Below are 20,374 nucleotides of genomic sequence, written 5' to 3'. Positions count from 1 at the left end.
CCTTTGATGCAGAAACAATCAGCCACATAATTTCTGAAGGAATGAATTTCAGAAGGAAATTGAATAAAAATACATTAATATTTAGTAATCATGTCAGGATGGATTTGAAGGAGGGAGAACCATTTTTTAACTCTTAAAAATGTTTATTTTTGAGAGAGAGAGAGACAAACAGAGTGCTAGTGGGGAGATAAAGAGTGAGAGGGAGACACGGAATCTGAAGCAACCTCCAGGGTCTGAGCATGAAGCCTGACATGGGGCTTGAATTCATGACCTGGGAGATCATGACCTGAGCCGAAGTTAGACACAACAAACTGATCCACCAAGGTCTCCCAAAAAAACTCAGAATGAAATTAGTTATATTTATGCAATAATTCATCCACTTAATCTTTCGAAGCATAATACCATATACATTTTGAAAAGTGTTTAACTTTGTATTATTCCTTATAATAAATATTTTGATGCAATATCTGAATAGTGACTGACATACTGCTCTTTCTCTGACTTTTGTGATGACTTTTGATGTTCAATTAAGTACTTTTCTAAGTATTTATAGCTTTCAAATTACTTTTATAGACTCCCTGGTATGTCCTAAAGTGTACATTAAATATGAAGACTTTCCTTATTATGTTTGTAGGGCTTATATCTAGCGTGCACGTTGAAATATTAAGGATTGAGTTCTGGTTAAAGGCTCTGCAACTTTCTCTGTAATTTAGGGTTTTGATCCTGAAAGACAATAAGGATACTGACCAAGTTGTGAGTTTCAGCTAATATGCTGGGCACATTCTTTCCTTTGTATGTTTGTCCTCAGTCTGAAATCTGTGATACTGAGTAAAGGTTGAACAGTCCTAAAAATTTTACCACATTCTATACATTTTTCAGTCTTTTCCTCCAGTATAAATTCTTTGATGTAGAATGAAGCTTAACCTGGAATAAAGGTCTTCCCACATTCCTTAGATTGGTAAGGTTTCTCTCAAGCATCAATTCTGTGCCATTGAATAAGATTCCGGTGTTGGGTAAAGATCTTCCCACATTCTTCACATTGGTTTCTCTCCAGTATGACTTCTGTAGTGCTCACTGAGGTTTGAGTACTGCCTAAAGGCTTTGCCACATTGTTGACATTGATAAGGTGTCTCTCCAGTATGGATTTTCTGATGTTGAATAAGGGTTGACTGCTGTCTAAAGACCTTGCCACATTCTTTACATTCGTAAGGTTTCTCTCCAGTGTGGATTCTCTGATGTATAATAAGGGGTGAGGACTGGGTAAAGGCCTTGCCACATTCTTTACATTCGTAAGGTTTCTCTCCAGTGTGAATTCTCTTATGTACAATAAGGTTTGAGGGGTGGGTAAAGGCCTTGCCACATTCTTTACATTGGTAAGGTTTCTCTCCAGTGTGAATTCTCTGATGTATAGTAAGGGATGAGGGGCGGGTAAAGACCTTGCCACATTCTTTACATTGGTAAGGTTTCTCTCCAGCATGAACTTTATGATGTCCAATAAAGGATGAGTGCCAGTTAAAGGACTTGCCACTTTCTTGACATTTGTAAAGTTTTTCTCCATTAACGATTCGCCTATGTGTTTTACCACATTCTTCACATTTGTAAAGTTTCTTGCCAGTATGCATTCGCTGATGTGGAATTAGTCTTGAGGGCCACTTAAAGGCTTTGCCACATTCCTTACAAATGTAACCTTTCTGACCACTATGGATTGTTTTAATTATAGATAGTTTTGATGAATGACTAAACATGTTCCCAGGTTTATTACATATGTTATGTTTTTTTCCCACATGAATCCTCTGATGGTCACCAATACTGGAGGACTGGTTAAGAATTTTCCCACATTCTTTATATTTATTTAGGTTCTCTCTCATATGTATTCTCTTATGTAAAATAAGTTTGGAGCTTTGGTAAAAGACTTCCCTACATTTATTGCATTCATAATGGCTCTCTGGAGAATGAGTCCTCAGACATTTATTAATGTTTGAACCCTGGTTAAATATTTTCTCAGATTTACTGCACTGACCAATTCTGTTTTCACTGAAAATCTTGTGTTTACCTTCTAAGGTTGACTGCTCAGTGAAGTACCCTCCAAATGGATACCACTTACCACTTTTTTCTTCATATTTAAATCTCTGATTTTCAGAAATATTTGACTGAGAGCTCAATGCAATCCTATTGTCAAAATGGTACAAATAATTATTTTCAGCATGTACTTGGTCACCTGGATTTTCTACATTTTTGTTCTGCAAATATGTATGTTTGACTGTTTGATTTGAGCCTTTGACTATAGAAATACATTGCTTTCCAGAAGTGGTGGACTTTGAAAAGGTGGTTTTCCAAAATGTTTTATATCCTTCACTATTGTGGGTGATGAAAATCTTCCTATGGGCTGTTGCCTCCATTTCGATATGTGCTTCATGGCATCTCTGATGCCCTTCACCCACCCCAACACTGTTCCAGTATATTAAGTTTCCATTCGCAAGGGCATTATGTATGTATCTATCCACTGACACTCTTTGGAAAATAGTTTCCATGCACCTCTTTGGAAGGAGGCTCTGGGTATCGTTTGAAGATATACCTGAAAGGTAACAAAAGTAACGTCATTCCAATTTCTACTATCAGATGAATACAATTAAAATTTCTTATACACAAAACTAAAATTAGACAACTTCAACCTCTGGAAAAAGGAGCCATTAGTTTTTCTACTTTCCTCAATATATCTTAATTTAACCCAAGGATTCTATTTATAAAGTGATTGTTGGCCTATTTTACAACTTTGGTGGTGTTTATTTATTCAGAAATGAAAGGTTTTGGGGGACCTCAGTGGCTCAGAGTGTTAAGCATCTGACTTCACTACAGCTCAGGTTGTCACTTGTGGCTTGTGAGTTCCAGCTCGGCATCCCGCTCTGCCCTGATAGTGTGGTGCCTGCCTGGAATTCTCTCTCTTTAAAAATAATCTTAAAAAAATTTAAAAAAGGGAAAAGTTTTTATTTCCTTAATTCTAACGAATGGATTATACCCTTAAATTCTGTGTAATAGGAGGGATCTATACATTTTTAAATGTCTTTAAGTGCTTCATTCATAAAAGTTTTCATTAGAGCTTCCCACGGTTGATTTTATGAATATTTTTCATAATTTTACTGTTCATGAAGACATGCCAATAATTCAAAATGTTGCTTTTCTCATGGGAACACCTTCACAGTTTACAATTATAGCTACAGGGGTGGGAGGCAAGACGGCAGAGAAATAGGGAGCTCTGTACTTTTCGCCCACCTGCATTTCTCAAAGAAGGGATGAAGACATAGGACACTGAACCACAAGAGTCTGGCAGGATGAGACAGAGTCCACAAAGAAGACAGCTTCATAGGTGCATGATTGAGAACTGGGGAAGACAAAAACAGACCGGGACCTGGAGGCAGAGGGGAAGAAGCCCTCTCCACAGAGAGACGAGGGGAAGAGAAAGAGTGGCTGAAACTGCTCATAGCACTGTCCCTGGAGAAGAGAAAACCCTCAGACCTGACAGAGAGGGATCCTATGATCCCATGTCTAACCACAGGGCATTCAGAGAGTGATCCTAACTCTAGCTGTTGTGCTGTCTTTGGGCTGGGTGCCCCAGTCCCAGGCAGCGCCAGGAGAAACTACTCCCCTGCTCCCACTACTCGACCCACAGCTAGGAAGCGGCCCATCCTGTGGGATTACATTTCAGGTGGTAGCAATAACGCATACGGACTACGATCTGGAAACGAGGCAGGGCTTGGGACATAGAACACGGCCCACCTTGGTTACACCTATGGCAAAGAGAGATTGGACCCAAAAGAGTGATTTGCAACACTTGGTTCGAGAAGGGACTGGGGCATTGCCATTTTTCTCCCCAAAACTGCCAGGTGGGACCTCAGAGAGTGGCCCACTGACCTGCAGTGGAGGGGAGACCTGCCTACACCCAACCACACCCATCCACGATGGAGAGCTGCCCCCCCCCCATTTTTTTCCTGGAGCCTGGGGAAAGACCAACATTGATGCATTGCCGTGATTAACTCTAGACCAATTCTTGCTATTCAGATATATTTGCCCTTATCTCATTCTTATATCACCCCTCCCCTGGACTGGACACTCTGGTCATTGGTTTGCTTTAACATTCACCGCTAGGTATGAAAACGGCATAGAAGACACCAGAGAAGCTACTGCTACAAAGACTATGGACCTTAAAAATAGTGGTGATGAATTAAAAAATGCTATAAATGAGATACATAATAAAACGAAGGCATCCACTGCACGTATTGAAGAGGCAGAGAGGAGAATAGGTGAATTAGAAGACACAATTATAGAAAAAGAAAGCCGAGAAAAAGAGATAACTTGATCCAGGAGCACAAAAGGATAATTCGAGAACTGAGAGATACAATCAAATGGAACAATATCCTTATCATAGGAATTCCACAAGAAAAGAGAGAAAAAGGGTACTTGAACAAATTATAGCTGAGAAATTCCCCAATATGGGGATCCAAGAAGGACAGAGAACTCCCCTCATAACTTGAATTAATCTTCTGCATGACATATCATAGTGAAACTGACAAAATATAAGGACAAAGAGAGAATTCTGAAACCAGCTAGGGATAAAAGGGCCCTAACATACAAAGGGAAACCTATCAGAGTGGTGACAGACCTATCTACTGAAACTTGACAGGCCAGAAAGGAACGGCAGGAAATCTACAATGTGATGAACAGAAAAAATATGCAGGCTAGAATCCTCTATCCAGCAAGCCTGTCATTCATAATAGAAGGAGATATAAAGGTTTTCCCAAATAAACAAAAATTGAAAGAATTCATCACCACTAAATGAGCCCTACGGGACATTCTAAGGAGGACTCTGTGAGGGAACTGTTGCAAGGATCACAAGGTACCAGAGTCACCACTACAAGCACAAATCTTACGGAGAACAAAATGATTCTAAACACGTATTTTTTAATAATAACACTGAAGGTAAATGGACTAAATGCTTCAATCAAAAGACATAGGGTATCAGGATGGATACAAAAACAAGATCCATCTATTTGCTGTCTACAAGAGACTATTTTAGAACTGAGGACACCTTCAGATTAAAAGTAAGGGGATGGAGAAATACCTATCATGCTACTGGAAGTCAAAAGAAAGCTGGAGTAGCTATACTTAAATCGGACAAACTGGACTTTAAAGTAAACGCAGGAACAAGGGATGAAGAAGGGCATTATATAATAATTACAGGGTCTATCCATCAGGAAGAGCTAACAATTATAAACATCTATGCACTGAATTTGGAAGCACCCAAATACATAAAACAATCACAAACAGAAACAATCTTATGGATAAGAATGAGATAATACCAGGGGAATTTAATACTGCACTTACAATAATGAATAGATCAACTAGACAGAAAATACTAAAGAAACAATGGACCTGAATGACACATTACACCACATGGATTTGACAGATATATTTAGAACTCTACATCCTGAGGCCATGGAATTCACTTTCTTCTCAAGTGCACATGGCACATTCTCCAAGATGGATCACATACTGGGTCATAAAACAGCCCTCAAGAAATATAAAAGAATTCATGGGGCGCCTGGGTGGCTTAGTCGGTTAAGCGTCCGACTTTCGCTTAGGTCATGATCTCGCGGTTCGTGGGTTCGAGCCCCGCGTCGGGCTCTGTGCTGACTGCCAGCTCGGAGCCTGGGGCCTGTTTCAGTCTGTGACTCCCTCTCTCTCTGACCCTCCCCTGCTCAGGCTGTCTCTCTCTCTCTCTCCTAGAAATAAATAAAAATTAAAAAAAATTAAAAAAAAGAAATATAAAAGAATTCAGATCATACCAGGCACCCTTTCAGATCAAAATGCTATGAAACTTGAAATCAATCACAGGAAGAAGTCTGGAAAACCTCCAAAAACATGGAGGTTAAAGAACACTCTACTAAAGAACGAACGGGCCAATCAGGCAATTAGAGAAGAACTTAAAAAATATATGGAAACGAATGAAAATGAAAATAATCCAAACTCTTTGGGATGTGGAAAAGGCAGTCCTAAGAGGAAAATACATCGCACTCTAGGCCTATATCAAGAAATTAGAAATTAGAAAAAGCACAAATACAAAATCTAACAGCACACATAAAGGAACTAGAAGCAGAGCAGCAAGAAAAACCCAAACCCAGCATAAGAAGAAAAATAATAAAGATCAGGGCAGAAATAAACAATATAGAATTCCCCCCCCCCAAAAAGAACCTCACAGTTTAACAGATCAATGAAACCAAGAGTTGTTTTGAAAAAATAAACAAAATGATAAACCTCTAGGCCGGCTCTCAAAAAGAAAAGAGAAAGCACCCAAATAGAGAAAATCACAAATGAAAATGGATTTATTACAACCAATCCCTCAGAGATACAAGCAATTATTAGGGAATAATACAAAAAATTATATGCCAACCAACTGGACAACCTAGAAGAAATGGAAAAATTCCTAAACACACATGCACTACCAAAATTCAAATGTGAAGAGAGAGAAAATCTGAACAGACCCATAACTAGTGAAGAAATTGAATCAGTTATCAAAAATCTCCCAAATAAGAACCCTGGGCCAGATTGCTTCCCTGGGGAATTCTACCAGACATTTAAATCAAAGATAATACCCATTCATCTCAAACTGGTCCAAAAAATAGAAATGGAAGGAAAACTTTCGGGCTCAATCTACAAAGCCAGCATCACTTTGATTCCCAAACCAGAGATCCAGCAAAAAAAGATAACTACAGGCCAATATCCTGATGAATACAGATGCAAAAGTCCTCAACAAAATAGTTGCAAAATAGCAAATCTAATTCAACAGCATATAAAAAGAATTATACACCATGATCAAGTGAGATTCATTATGTGTTACAGGGCTGGTTCAATATTGGCAAATCAAGCAATGTGATACATCACATTAAAAAAAGAAAAGATAAAAAATCATATGTCCTGTTGATAGATGCAGAAAAAGCATTTGGCAAAATACAGCATCGCTTCTTAATAAAGACCCTCGAGAAAGTCGGGATAGAAGGAACTTACTTAAACATCATGAAGGCCATCTATGAGAAGCCCTCAGCTAACATCATCCTCAATGGGGAAAAAGAGAGATTTCCCCCTGAGATCAAGAACACGACAGGGATGTCCACTCTCACGACTGTGGTTTAACATAGTGCTGGAAGTCCTAGCATCAGCCATCAGACAACAAAAGGAAATCAAAGGCATCAGAATTCGCAAAGAAGAAGTCAAACTTTCATTTTTCACAGATGACATGATACTCTACATGGAAAACCAACAGACTACAGCAGAAGCCTACTAGAACTGATCCAGGAATTCAACAAAGTTGCAGGGTACAAAATCAATGTACAGAAATCGGTTGCATTTTTGGGGCACCGGGGTGGCTCAGTTGATTGAGCATCCGACTTCGGCTCAGGTCATGATCTCACGGTTCATGGGTTCGAGCCCTGCATCGGGCTCTGTGCTGACAGCTCAGAGCCTGGAGCCTGTTTCAGATTCTGTGTCTCCTTCTCTCTCTGACCCTCCCCTACTCATGCTGTCTTTCTCTCCAGAAATAAATTTTTAAAAACATTAAAAAAAAATCGGTTGCATTTTTATACACCAATAATGAAGCAACAGAAAGAGATATCAAGAAACTGATCCCATGCACAACTGCACAAAATAAATAAATAAATAAATAAAATACCTAGGAATAAACCTAACCAAAGATGTAAAAGATCTGTATGATGAAAACTATAGAAAACTTATGAAGGAAATTGAAAAAGACACAAAGAAATGGAAAAACACTCCATGTTCATGGATCTGAAGAATAAATATTGTTAAAATGTCATTACTACCCAAAGCCATCTACACATTCGATGCAATACCAATCAAAATAGCACCAACATTCTTCTCAAAACTAGAAGAAATTATCCTAAAATTTGTATGGAACCACAAAAGACCCTGAATAGCCAAAGTAATGAAGAAGAAAACCAAAACGGGAGTCATCACCATCCCAGACTTTAGCCTCTACTACAAAGCTGTCATCATCAAGACAGTACGGTATTGGCACAAAAACAGATACATAGACCAATGGAATAGAATAGAGAACTCAGAATTGGACCCAAAAATGTACAGCCAACTAATCTTTGACAAAGCAGAAAAGAGGATCCAATGGAAAAAAGACAGCCTCTTTCACAGATGGTGTTGGGAGAACTGGACAGCAACATGCAGAAGAATGAAACTAGATCATTTTCTCACACCAAACACAAAATAAACTCAAAATGGATAAAGGACCTGAACATGAGACAAGAAACCATCAAAACCCTAGAGGAGAAAGTAGGAAGCAACCTCCTTTACCTCAACCGCAGCAATTTCTTACTTGACACATCCCCAAAGGCAAGGGAATCAAGAGCTAAAATAAACTACTAGGACCTCATCAAGATAAAAAGCTTCTGCACATCAAAAGAAATAATCAATAAAACTAACAGTCAAACAACAGAATGGGAAAAGATAGTTGCAAATGACATATCAGATAAAGGGCTAGTATCCAAAACCTATAAGGAACTCACCAAACTCCACACCCGAAAAACAAACAATCCAGTGAAGAAATGGGCAGAAGTCATGAACAGTTTTCAGAAGAGGACATCCAGATGGATGACAGACACATGAAACGATCCTCTGCATCACTCATCATCAGGGAAATACAAATCAAAACCACACTGAGATACCACCTCATGCTGGTCAGAGTGGCTAAAATGAACAAATCAGGAGACTATAGATGCTAGCAAGGATATGGAGAAACGGGCACCCTCCTACACTGTTAGTGGGAACGTAAACTGGTGCAGCCCCTCTGGAAAACAGTGTGGAGGTTCCTCAAAACATTAACAATAGAACTCCCCTACGATCCAGCAATAGCACTGCTAGGAATTTACCTAAAGGATACAGGAGTGCTGATGCATAGGGGCACATGTACCCTCAATGTTCATAGCAGCACTTTCAACAAGAGCCAAATCATGGAAAGACCCTAAATGTCCATCAACTGATGAGTGGATCAAGAAGATGTGGTTCAACTATACAATGGAATACTACATGACAATGTGAAAGAATGAAATCTGGCCATGCATAGCACCGTTTATGGAACTCGAGGGTGTTATGCTGAGCGAAATAAGGCAGGCAGAGAAGAACAGATACCATATGTTTTCACTTATAAGTGGAACGGGAGAAACTTAACAGAGGACCATGGGGGAGGAGAAGGGGAAAAAATAGTTGGGGAGAAGGAGAGAGGCAAACCATGAGAGACTCTTGAATACTGAGAACAACCTGAGGGCTGATGGAGATGGGGGAGAGGGGAAAAGGGATGATGGGCATGGAGGAGGGCACTTGTTGGGATGAGCACTGGGTGTTATATGGAAACCAACTTGACAATAAACTATAAAAGAAGAGAATTAATAAAGAAAAAGAAAAATAAAATAATAAAATTACACCTCAGGGTACTTGGGTGGCTCAGTCAATAAGGGTCTGACTTTGGCTCAAGTAATAGTCTCAAGGTTCCTGAGTTAGAGCCCTGCTTCAGGCTCTGTGCTTTGTGCATCAAGCTCAGAGCCTGGAACCTGCCCCAGATTCTATGTCTCCCTTTCTTTGTAACCTTCCCCTGCTTGTGCTCTCTGACATGGTCTATCTCAAAAATAAATAAGCATATTAAAAAATTTAAAATTATATATATATAATATGTATACACACACACACACAGAGGAGCACCTGGGTGCCTCAGTCAGTTAAGAGTCTATCTCTATTTCGATTCAGGTTATGATCTCACTCTTCGTGAGTCGGGGCCCTGAATCAGGGTCTGTGCTGTCAATGCAACCCTGCTTGGGACTCTTTCTCCTTCCCCAGCTTGTGCTATCTGTCCAAGTAAATAAGCTTTAACGTAAAATTATAGTAGGTTTCATTAAAATAATTCATCGTGGGGCGCCTGGGTGGCTTAGTCAGTTAAGCGTCCGACTTTCGCTTAGGTCATGATCTCGCGGTTCGTGGGTTCAAGCCCTGCGTCGGGCTCTGTGCTGACTGCCAGCTCAGAGCCTGGAGCCTATTTCAGAGTCTGTATCTCCCTCTCTCTCTGACCCTCCCCTGCTCACGCTGTCTCTCTCTCTCTCCTAGAAATAAATAAAACATTAAAAAAAATTTTTTTTAAATAATAATTCATCGTTATTTATATAGAATTTTTGGGGTTATATTTTGTCTCATTCTGGTTTTATAATTTCATAATAATATGCTTCTTTTTGTATGGGACTTTCCACAGCATTATTTAGGTTTTGTTTTTACCTGTGTATTTTGTTAGAGTGACAATTTTCAGCCCATTATGTTTTTGGACATTGTGAGTGTAACTCAAATATAAATGAGCTTTATGCCCTATGCCAATAAAATAATCTATTTGTAGAAATATTACCCTTGTATACTTTGTGACTCACCTTGTATATTTCTTTGCTTGGTTAGTGTCAGTGAGTGTTGTAGCATGTCTATGTGAATTGTCATCATAATGGAATTAACTTCATCATCTATTTATTGGTGAATATATTATCTGTACGTATATTCATTGTGGTTCCCTTAGAGATTACTTAAAACATCTTAAAGGTATAACAAACCATCATATGTGCTGCTAGCACAGAGCTAAACAAATGATTTGAACTCATGAACTATGAGACCATGCCTTGACCTGAAATTAAGAGATGGACACTTAACCACTGAGTCACCCAGATACCCCTATGTAGCTATAATTTTAAAGTGCGACGGTGTACTCATGAAAAAAGGAATATTTTTAATTACTGACCTGTCTTCATGGACACTAAAACTGTAAAGTCTATTCTTTAAAATCAACATTGGAGGGGCGCCTGGGTGGCTTAGTCGGTTAAGCGTCCGACTTTCGCTTAGGTCATGATCTCGCGGTTCGTGGGTTCGAGCCCCGCGTCGGGCTCTGTGCTGACTGCCAGCTCGGAGCCTGGGGCCTGTTTCAGTCTGTGACTCCCTCTCTCTCTGACCCTCCCCTGCTCATGCTGTCTCTCTCTCTCTCCTAGAAATAAATAAAAACATTTAAAAAATAAAATAAAATCAACATTGGAAACCTCTAGTGAAAACTTTTATGGAATGAAGCACTTAAAAGACATTAACATTTGTATTATGTTAATAGATCCATCCTATTACAAAGAGTTTAAGTGTATATAATCCATTATTTAGAATCAAGCAAATAAAAACCTTTCATTTCTTTAAATTTTTTACAGCGTATTGAAAGAGAGAGACAGAGACAGAGACAGAGAGAGAGAGAGAGAGAGAGAGAGAGAAGGGCAGAGAGAGGGGCAGAGAATTCTAAGCAGGGTCCATGCAGTCAGTGAAGAGCAGAACTTGGAGCTCACAAACCTTGAGATCACCACCTGAGCGGAAATGAGGAGTCAGATCTCAACACTCTGAGCTATCCAGGTACCCCAAAAACTTTCATTTCTGAATAAACAAACACCACCAAAGTTGAAAAATATGTCAACAATCGCTTTATTAAAAAACATCTTTCGGATTAAATTCAGATACACTGAGGAAAGTAGAAAAACTAATTAACTTTTCCCGAAGTAAAATTACACTTACTAGGGGCGCCTGGGTGGCTCAGTCAGTTAAGCGTACTACTTTGGCTCAGGTCATGATCTCACGGTTCATGGGTTCAAGCCCCACATCAGACTGTGCTGACAGCTCAGAGCCTGGAACCTGTTTCAGATTCGGTGTCTCCCTCTCTCTCTGAACCTCTCATGCTCATGCTGTCTCTCTCTCTCTCTCAGAAATAAATAAAACATTTAAAAAATTACACTTACTATTAAAACTCTTTCTTACATAGGAAGTTTACTAATTATCTTCTTCTATAAAATACATGTCCATGTCACATCAGAATGTTTGATCTAATAAATCATAAAGGAATCTCATATATAACTATTCAGAAAGTGAAAACACATGACAAGATCACAGGAACTACTTATTATACAGGACAAAAGTATTAAATGATTCAATTTATTAAAAAATAAGATAACAATTGACACTTTATTATAGGCTACAAATTTAAAATTCTAAATGTTCTAGCTCCCCCATGCCATTAACTTATATATAAATGCCATTAATTTATATATAAATTGTAGGAAAATAATACGTGCTTTAAATTATTTTACCTTTGAAGAATGAAAATCATAGGATGGACATTTCTTATTTTAGTTAATACAAAGAAAATAAACTTTTAGAATTTTTTGAAAGTTTATTTGTATTTATTTTGAGAGAGAGATAAAGAGCAAATAGGAGAGGTGGAGTGAGAGAAAAGCAGACAGAATCCCAAGGAGGTTCTGTGCTGTCAGCAAAGAGCTCTCTGTGGTGCTGGAATTCACAAGCTCTGAGATCATGAACCAACATCAGATGCTTAACCATCTGATCTACCCATGTGCCCCAAAAAATGGACTTTTCAAATGGAATAAACGATTAGATTTTCTCATTTTAGGAAGGTGTTTTGTCAGCTGATGAAATTACTGGATCTCACATTTATACAATTAAGATTTAAGCCTCCAATTAATATAGGAAAGCATAAACAAGATAACATGTGATATCCATCTTCAGTGTTCCAGAGATTTCTGCACCAAGCCCCAGTATGCCCACCACTACACCCTGACATACTTTTCACATGAGGCAAACCAGAACTCAGAAATGGATTAGCATAGAGTTCCTCAGAAATACAGAGATGTCCCCGAAGACCCTCCAAGCAATGGAGAACCAATCATATTATTGAGGCCCTCACTGTGGATGTGAAGAACCTTCAGTGGAACTGAAGGAGAATCTTAAGAGAATGCAAGATCATGCTTTTTTGGAAAGCAGATGTCTAGCTGAGAGGGAGAGACATAAAACTAGACTTCTCCAACTTATTTCCATTCAAGGAGAGCTGCTTAAAACATATTTAAGGTCTATCTTCCTCCTTTACATTTGGACCTTACCTCTGTCATCTGTTTCATTCCCACCTACCTGGGTATGAGGCTACTGTCTCCTTTCTCTTAACACCCCACAGCTCCTTCTTTTGTTCCAAAAAGAAGACCAGGTCTGGCTTTGACAAAACAAGATCTGTTTATTAGAAAAAAAGGAATATGAGTGTGCCTGGAGATTCTACCTTTCGACCCAGTATTAGACTCCGTAGAGAAGAGAGGACATTGTAGAATTCTAGAAAAACGATTTCCCAAATGATGTTGCCCAACAACCCCTTTAGAACACAAAGGAGGGACCCTCAATGTTCGGTTCTTGATCTCCACTTCCAAATAATACCAGTATATTAATGAGTAGAAATTGGTATTTAAGGCATGTGAAATACCACTTTATGCCACTCAATGTTTCGAATTCCCATTAATCTACAGAAATTATGATGTTACCCTAAAGAAGGGGAAACTAAAGCTGAAAGGAAACATCATGAAAATATTTCTTTCCATCTATAAATGCCTACTTCTTTCCCTTACTGCAGAGATCTGAATTCCAGTCATGCAAAGAGGAAGTCTCCAAGAGAATGACTTCAAAGGAAAGGACAAAACCCTGAGGGTGGTTTGGGAAGTTTGAAAGTAGTTATCCTCACCCAAGAAGAGGAGGTGTCCATAGTTCTCTAACATCACATCTCTGTACAGTTGCCGCTGACTGTGGTTTAGGATTCTCCACTCCTCCTGAGAGAATCCTATGACCACATCCCTGAATGTCAGCAGTCCCTGCAATAAATACTATAGTTACCAAGTGGCCACAGGCAGAGGTCATAAAGTTACCTAAGATGAAAAAGGTAGTTAATGTCACCAGCTTGTCCCCAAGTCCTGATCTTCAGTGGTTACTTGCTTGTACCCACTGACCTTAGTCCCACATTTTACTCAACCTCCTTTTCTACCTTATCTTTTACTTCAGGCAAAACACCCCATGGGCTTTGTGTTCTGTGGTGGAAACAGAAAGTATCCAAAAAGACATAGTAAGTACCCTGAGGAAGAGCTCAGATTGGCCCAGTTTGAGCTTAGCCTCTGACTCACACCTATGCAAATGAACAATAGAGTAAAGCAGGGAGAACAGTTACTTTATCTCATTGTTAAAAAGAATATTTATTTCCTTTAGAGAGACAACACAAGTGAGCGTGGGGCAGGGAGGGAGGGGGAAAGAAGGGAGAGAGAGAGAAAGAAAAAAGAGAGGGAGAGAGAGAGAAAGAGAATGAGAATTCCAACCGGGCTCCATGCTCAGTGTGAAGCTTGACTTGGGGCATGATCTCAGGACTGTGAGATCATGACCTGAGCCTAAATCAAGAGTCAGATGCTCAACTGACTGAGCCACCCAGGAGTTCCCTTTTACCTCATTATGACACTAAGATCTCCTCCCAAAAAGGATCACAAATCTCTTCTTATGTAACTACAGAGTATGCACAGAAGAGTTTTCTTAAGACTCATGTGCAAACCTTGTCACAAGCTCGACAAAGATGATGGCTTCCTCTTTCTTAATATCCACCCTAACCCTAAATAAAAGGAAACCTTTCCCCCTTCCTCTGAGTCCCTGCTTTTGGAAGTTACTCCTGTGATGTTGTTTCTTGTAAATCAATTTTCTTTTGTCTGATATCCCCACCTGTAGTGTTTGTGTGATTCACCAAGGACTCCTATTAGTTCAGTTATATTAGAACTGGTTCTGGCTTAGGTGAGTTTCTTGCTTTCTGCAGTAAGAGAATTTGTAACACAATATTACGCTCTAACATATTCTTTAACTTTGAGGTATTAACTGTTGATAATATTGTGTTTATTGAAGAGAATTTGTGAAATGAAGGCATCAACACAGGCATACACATTTTTGAATCCTCTATTTACATCATACAGTACATGTGGTGTCTATTTCTTAAATGGAAAGTTTTGGTGAGTTACAAATATATTTAGCAAATTCTAATGTGAACTGAAATTCGTAACAGTGCATTAGAGATCTTGTTATAATGCAAATGCTGTTCAGGAGTTCTAGGACAGTGTAGGAGTTTGCATTTCTAACAAGACATTAGTCTATGGGCCAAAGGACACATATTTCAATAACAAAGAAGTAGAACTCAAAGACAAGAACTCTTGGAGGACTTGGAACTGAATGGGTCTTATAGCAATTACAAGTTCTACTAGAATAGCAAGACATGTGACAACAAGCCTTTCCAAGAATTTCCTAGTAGACAGCCATCTAACAGTTTCTCATAAATTCATGGAAAATACATAATAATGATCTAAGAGAACAAATTATTCTTCCATTTTTAGGGAATATTTTGTCAAACATCCAGCACATGGTAGGGATTATGTTTTAACACAGGTCATCTAAGAGTTGACCTAAAATGACACACCAGTCAATATACAGAGGGGACCCTAAAACAATGTTCACAGCAGGTGTCAAGCCTGAGAAAAATGATGGAAAAAAGAAGGTACCCACGCAAAATTGATCTACCTTTATACATTCCATGCACAGATCCATTCTGAAAATAGTTATATACACATCAAAAGTGATAAAGTAGAAAATTATCAGGGTGACTAAGAAATATTTTCAATGAAGGGTGCCTGGGTGGCTCAGTCAGTCAGGTATCCAACTCTTGATTTTGACTCAGGTCATGATCTTATGTTTCCCAAGTTCAAGCCCCACCTCACGCTCTGTGCTGAGAGCCTGGAGCCTGCTTGGGATTTTCTTTCTCTTTCTTCTCACTCTGCCCCTCCCTCTCTGTCTCTCATAAAAAAAAAAAAGAAAGAAAGAAAAAAAGGAAAAAAATTTTTCAATGACATGAAACTCATAAATCTAGTTATAGATGATCATGCTTAGATCTTTTACTCAGCTATCAGCACAAACACATAGAATGATATAAATAACAGTATTTGTAAGTCTGGTGTGGCTAGGGATACAAGAAGAAAACTGTTCACCTTCAGCACAGAAGGCTGATCTATAGCCTGGAACATGTTCCAAAACATTTTAATTTTTTTAATGTTTATTTATTTTTGAGAGAGAGACAGAGCACGAGTTAGGGAGGGACAGAGAGAGAGGGAGACAAAGAATCTGGATCAGGGTCCAGGTTCTGAGCTGTCAGCACAGAGCCTGACATGGGGCTCAAACTCACAAACCAGGAGATCATGACCTGAGCTGAAGTTGGATGCTTAAGTGACTGAGCCACTCAGGCATCCCTAGATAGTTTTGATAAGCATCAAATAAAGGCTTATTCCTCCATTTTAAAAAAGTGTTTATTTCTATTGTGAGAGATGCATGGGCTAACACGGTGTGAAAAGAGGAGGGCCAGAGAGGGAGAGAATCCCAAGCAGGCTCCAGTCTGTGTCTGTGTCACCCAGGCCAGGGGCCCATGGATGATACATTTTAAAGGGTCTCATGACTGCCATTACATCTCACCAATAGTTAATGAAATAAATCATAACCACCAAAGAAATTTTGCAGAAGGAGTTTTATAAGTAGAAAGCTAAAGAAATATGTGACTGAACACTCTGTGCACCTACCCTCCTCCTTGAATATACATATAAGCTCCATGCAGTTAAAGTATAGCTCTTTCTGCCCAAGTGTTCTATCTCTGTGCTTCTTCAATAAATTAACTATCTTGTACCATACAGTAACTCAAGAATAGTATCTTGACCACAGTATTCAATAATCCCATAACATACTAGTTCTTGGAAAGCTTTTCTAAATTATTTTTTTAACTTTTAAGTTTATTTCTTATTGAGAGGGCACAAGTGACTGAGGGTGGAGAGAGAGACAGGGAGGGAGAGGGAGGGAGAGGGAGGAAGCATGGAACATGTTCACCTGAAGCAGGGCATGTGCTCAACCAAAGTAGGTCTTGAGGTCACACCATACAGGACTGAAACCTACAAACCATGAGATCCTGACCTCAGCCAAAGTCAGATGGTTAGGGAGTGAGCCATCTAGGTACCCTGAGTTTTTTTTTTTCTTTAAATGTTTATTTATTTTGAGAAAGGACGAGCAGAGAGAGAATTCCCAAGCATGTTCCAAGTAAACAACATACAGCCTGACTTGGGCCTCTATCTCATGAACCAGGAGATTATGATCTGCACCGATATCAAGAGTAGAGGCTTAACTGACCAACACACCCAGGTGCCCCTGATTGAAAGCTTTTGTTTCAATCATCATTGTGTTCTATGGTATTTCAGGATTTTAAGACACTCAAACATGTTAATTATGTGATTTTTATTTCCTTTTTCTGAATATACAAAGAAGTAAAAGAAGTAAATAGAAGAGTATGTCTGTGTCATGACTATGGAGTGAAATAAAAACCTATGGGATGAAGATCTGTTTGATTTAGAACCTCTACTCCCAGAAGTCAATAGCTCTACTGCGTAAAGGTGACTGCCTTCATTGCCCAGTGGAAACTGATGTGAGGTGGGCCAGAAATAAATGCTCAAGGAAATATCTTTAGGCTTTTTTGCTCAATGAAACTCTTTGTTAAAGCACAGGGTCAGTATCCAGAGGCAGAATGAGCTGCAATGTGACTGGGAGGAACCACTGATTAAATAATTCTATGTGGGGGGTAGGGTGTAGAAATAATAGATGTTTTAAAGGATTTTAATATGTTAAAGAAGACTTACAGGATACTGGAAGTCTGGCTATTGTCAAGCTAAGATTGCTTTGTGCCTCTAGAAAAGTATTAACATTAAAGCAGTTGTGAATTCCTTGAGGAACATCTTCCTCTGCCAGTCTCAAGTATTTGTCAATGGGTTGCAAGTTGTAAGAAAACTTAATTTTATCTGCATTTCTTTTCCTTTGTTCTCTTCAACAGAAACTACAAGGAAGCAGTTCCTGGGTGGCTCATTCAGTTAAGGGTCTGACACTAGATTTCAGCTCAGATCAAGATTTCATGGTTTTGTGAGTTCCAGTCTTGAGTCTGGGTCTGCACTGACCCTGTGGAGCCTGCTTGGGATTTGCACCCTCTCTCTGCAACTCTCCTGTTCCCACTCCATCTTTCTCAAAACAAACAAACAAACTTTAAAAAATACAAGTAAAGAGAAACTAGGAGAGAGAAGTTTCCAGTTTAAATGTCTGGAAATCGCTCAGGGAATCTGCCTAAAATCGTTACAACTGATAAGAAGGAAAATATGAACTTTACAGAGAGGAAATCTGGCAGAGAGCTGAAAGTCAAGTAAAAAAAATTTAACATCAACTTTAAGGAAATAAATTTATATCACTGCCTAAGGCATAGTTCTGGACACAGGATCGCTGGTATGTTCTTGAGACCCCCAAACAGTAAATCAGAATATAAACAACTTTGAGGCTACAGTGGATTTATACAGTCTTCAATCACATATAGTTTCCATGTCTTGTAATATCTAGTATCCTGTAGTATATCGTAGAGAATCTTTTCCACATCCTAAAGAACTAGAGTTCCTTTCTGATGGATGTGTGGGGGGAGGAGGGATGGGCATGGAGGAGGGCACTTGTGGGGANTTGGATTGGGGGGGGGGGGGGGGGAGGAGGGATGGGCATGGAGGAGGGCACTTGTGGGGATGAGCACTAGTGTTATGTGGAAACTAATTTGACAATAAACTATTTGTAAAAAAAAAAAGAATATTGGAAAAAAAAAGAACTAGAGTTCCTTTTTCTCAGAACATTCCGAATTATTCTGTGTCTCATACCCATCTTGTGTATTTGTCCATTTTAATACCTACTCTAGGGGCGCCTGGGTGGCTTAGTCGGTTAAGCGTCTGACTTTCGCTTGGGTCATGATCTCACGGATCGTTGGTTCGAGCCCCGCGTCAGGCTCTGTGCTGACTGCCAGTTCAGCGCCTGGAGCCTGTTTCAGTCTGTGACTCCCTCTCTCTCTGACCCTCCCCTGCTCACGCTGTCTCTCTCTCTCTCTCCTAAAAAAAAAAAATACCTACTCTACCAAGAGCAGAGAAATCATTGACGTCAGACCTAAACGGGAACTGTGTTATTTTAGTGCAATCCCAGGACCAAACCCCATCAGCAATAGGAAACTGGGACTCAGTATCTTCTGCTCTGGATCTGTCACAAAGGGAATATTTTCAATACTTGCAGGACTTTAATTCAAAGTGACAACTGTTGATGCCCTACTGGAAGCCAGGTTGGAGAGAAGGGAGAGAAGTCTCTGGGATACAGGGGAGGAGTGTTCTAAAGACTTAACCTTGAGTATCATTTCTGAGAAGGTTAAAATTAGGTGAAAACATAAAGCAGAAACATTAGAACTAAAAAAAAAATCATTGGTGTGTTTAATTTTCTTTTAGAGAGAGAGAGCATGCATGCAAACAGAGGAGAAAAAGAGAGACTAGAATCTTAAGTAGGCTTCATGCTCAGCACTAACCCCGATGCCTAGGTAGATAGCAGAATCCTGGGATCAGGACCTCAGCTGACATGAAGAGTCTGATGTTCTATGGAATGAGCCACCCAGGTGCTTTGCAATTTCTACATGCATGGAATTTCCCAAGAAAAAGACAACTGGGCCTCCAGCCTGGGACGCAAGGCTTACCTGAGAACTGGCCATTTCTTCTTCTTTCACCTTGTCCTCTAGATTTTTTTCTCAGAAGATATTTGTGGAGAAATCACAGCTGAATTAGGAGGAAATGTCTTTAAAGCCTCCAACACAGCCTCTTCATCTATAAACTGCCCACTTGCAGGCAGGACTTTGTAATGCAGAAAAGGCCCAACTTCCTAGTCTTTGTGTCAGGGGCTACTCAGAAACTATGAGCGCCCACTTGGAGACCAATCTCTGAGTTTTCCTTCTCTGTTTTCAGGGGCATCCCCTCCCACAGAAGCCCGCAAATTCTGCTTGAGCATAGGAACAGTGTGCTGCATGGACCTGACCCTCCCCAACCCCTATGGAGGAGACCCTGTCGCCTCTCCTTGAACCAAAGCCTGCACTCAACTCTCATAAACTAATGGGAAGCCTTCGTGCTTAACTCTGTGCTCACTGAGAATTATGACAGGAAAGTATACGATTCTGTTTACAGAAAATTAAAGATTAGGAGCTGAGGTCCCTGGGTGGGGAAAAACACATTTTAGAACAATACTGGGAGTGGCCAACCACAGCAAGCCCCCTCAGACATAAGGTGACTCGTAAGACAATAACAGACACCTACCCACTCCCAGTTTTCCCTCAATAGTTTGACTAAAGACCTAACTAAAAATAAGTAGTAGACCAAAAAGCTTAGAACCCCCAAGAAACACTATGGCCATAGACCACCCCTCGTGCAATGGAAACACACCAAGAGAATGTCCACTCTCTGTAAAGAGATTTCCTACAACTCTTCCTTTCTTATACTCTCATAAACTTTTGCCTGCTGCTCATTTTGTGTCTACC

The 20,374-nt window shown here is 39.6% G+C and overlaps 1 protein-coding gene across 1 annotated transcript; it reads right to left on the bottom strand.

Annotated features, from left to right (window-relative positions):
* Positions 1–200: 200 nt before the first annotated feature.
* LOC144233695 (uncharacterized) lies at positions 201–19,558 on the bottom strand. Its single transcript, XM_077766702.1, is given in 5 exon segments — positions 201–1,040; positions 1,042–2,575; positions 13,051–13,146; positions 13,646–13,772; positions 19,544–19,558. Coding segments are annotated over 5 exon segments (1,893 nt in total). The 3' UTR covers positions 201–919.
* Between the last annotated feature and the right edge of the window lie 816 nt (positions 19,559–20,374).

This window comes from Crocuta crocuta, unplaced genomic scaffold, assembly GCF_008692635.1.
Source record: "Crocuta crocuta isolate KB4526 unplaced genomic scaffold, BGI_CrCroc_1.0 scaffold434, whole genome shotgun sequence".
NCBI classification, from domain to species: Eukaryota; Metazoa; Chordata; class Mammalia; order Carnivora; family Hyaenidae; genus Crocuta; species Crocuta crocuta.
This window is presented reverse-complemented; position numbering and strand designations above follow the sequence as displayed.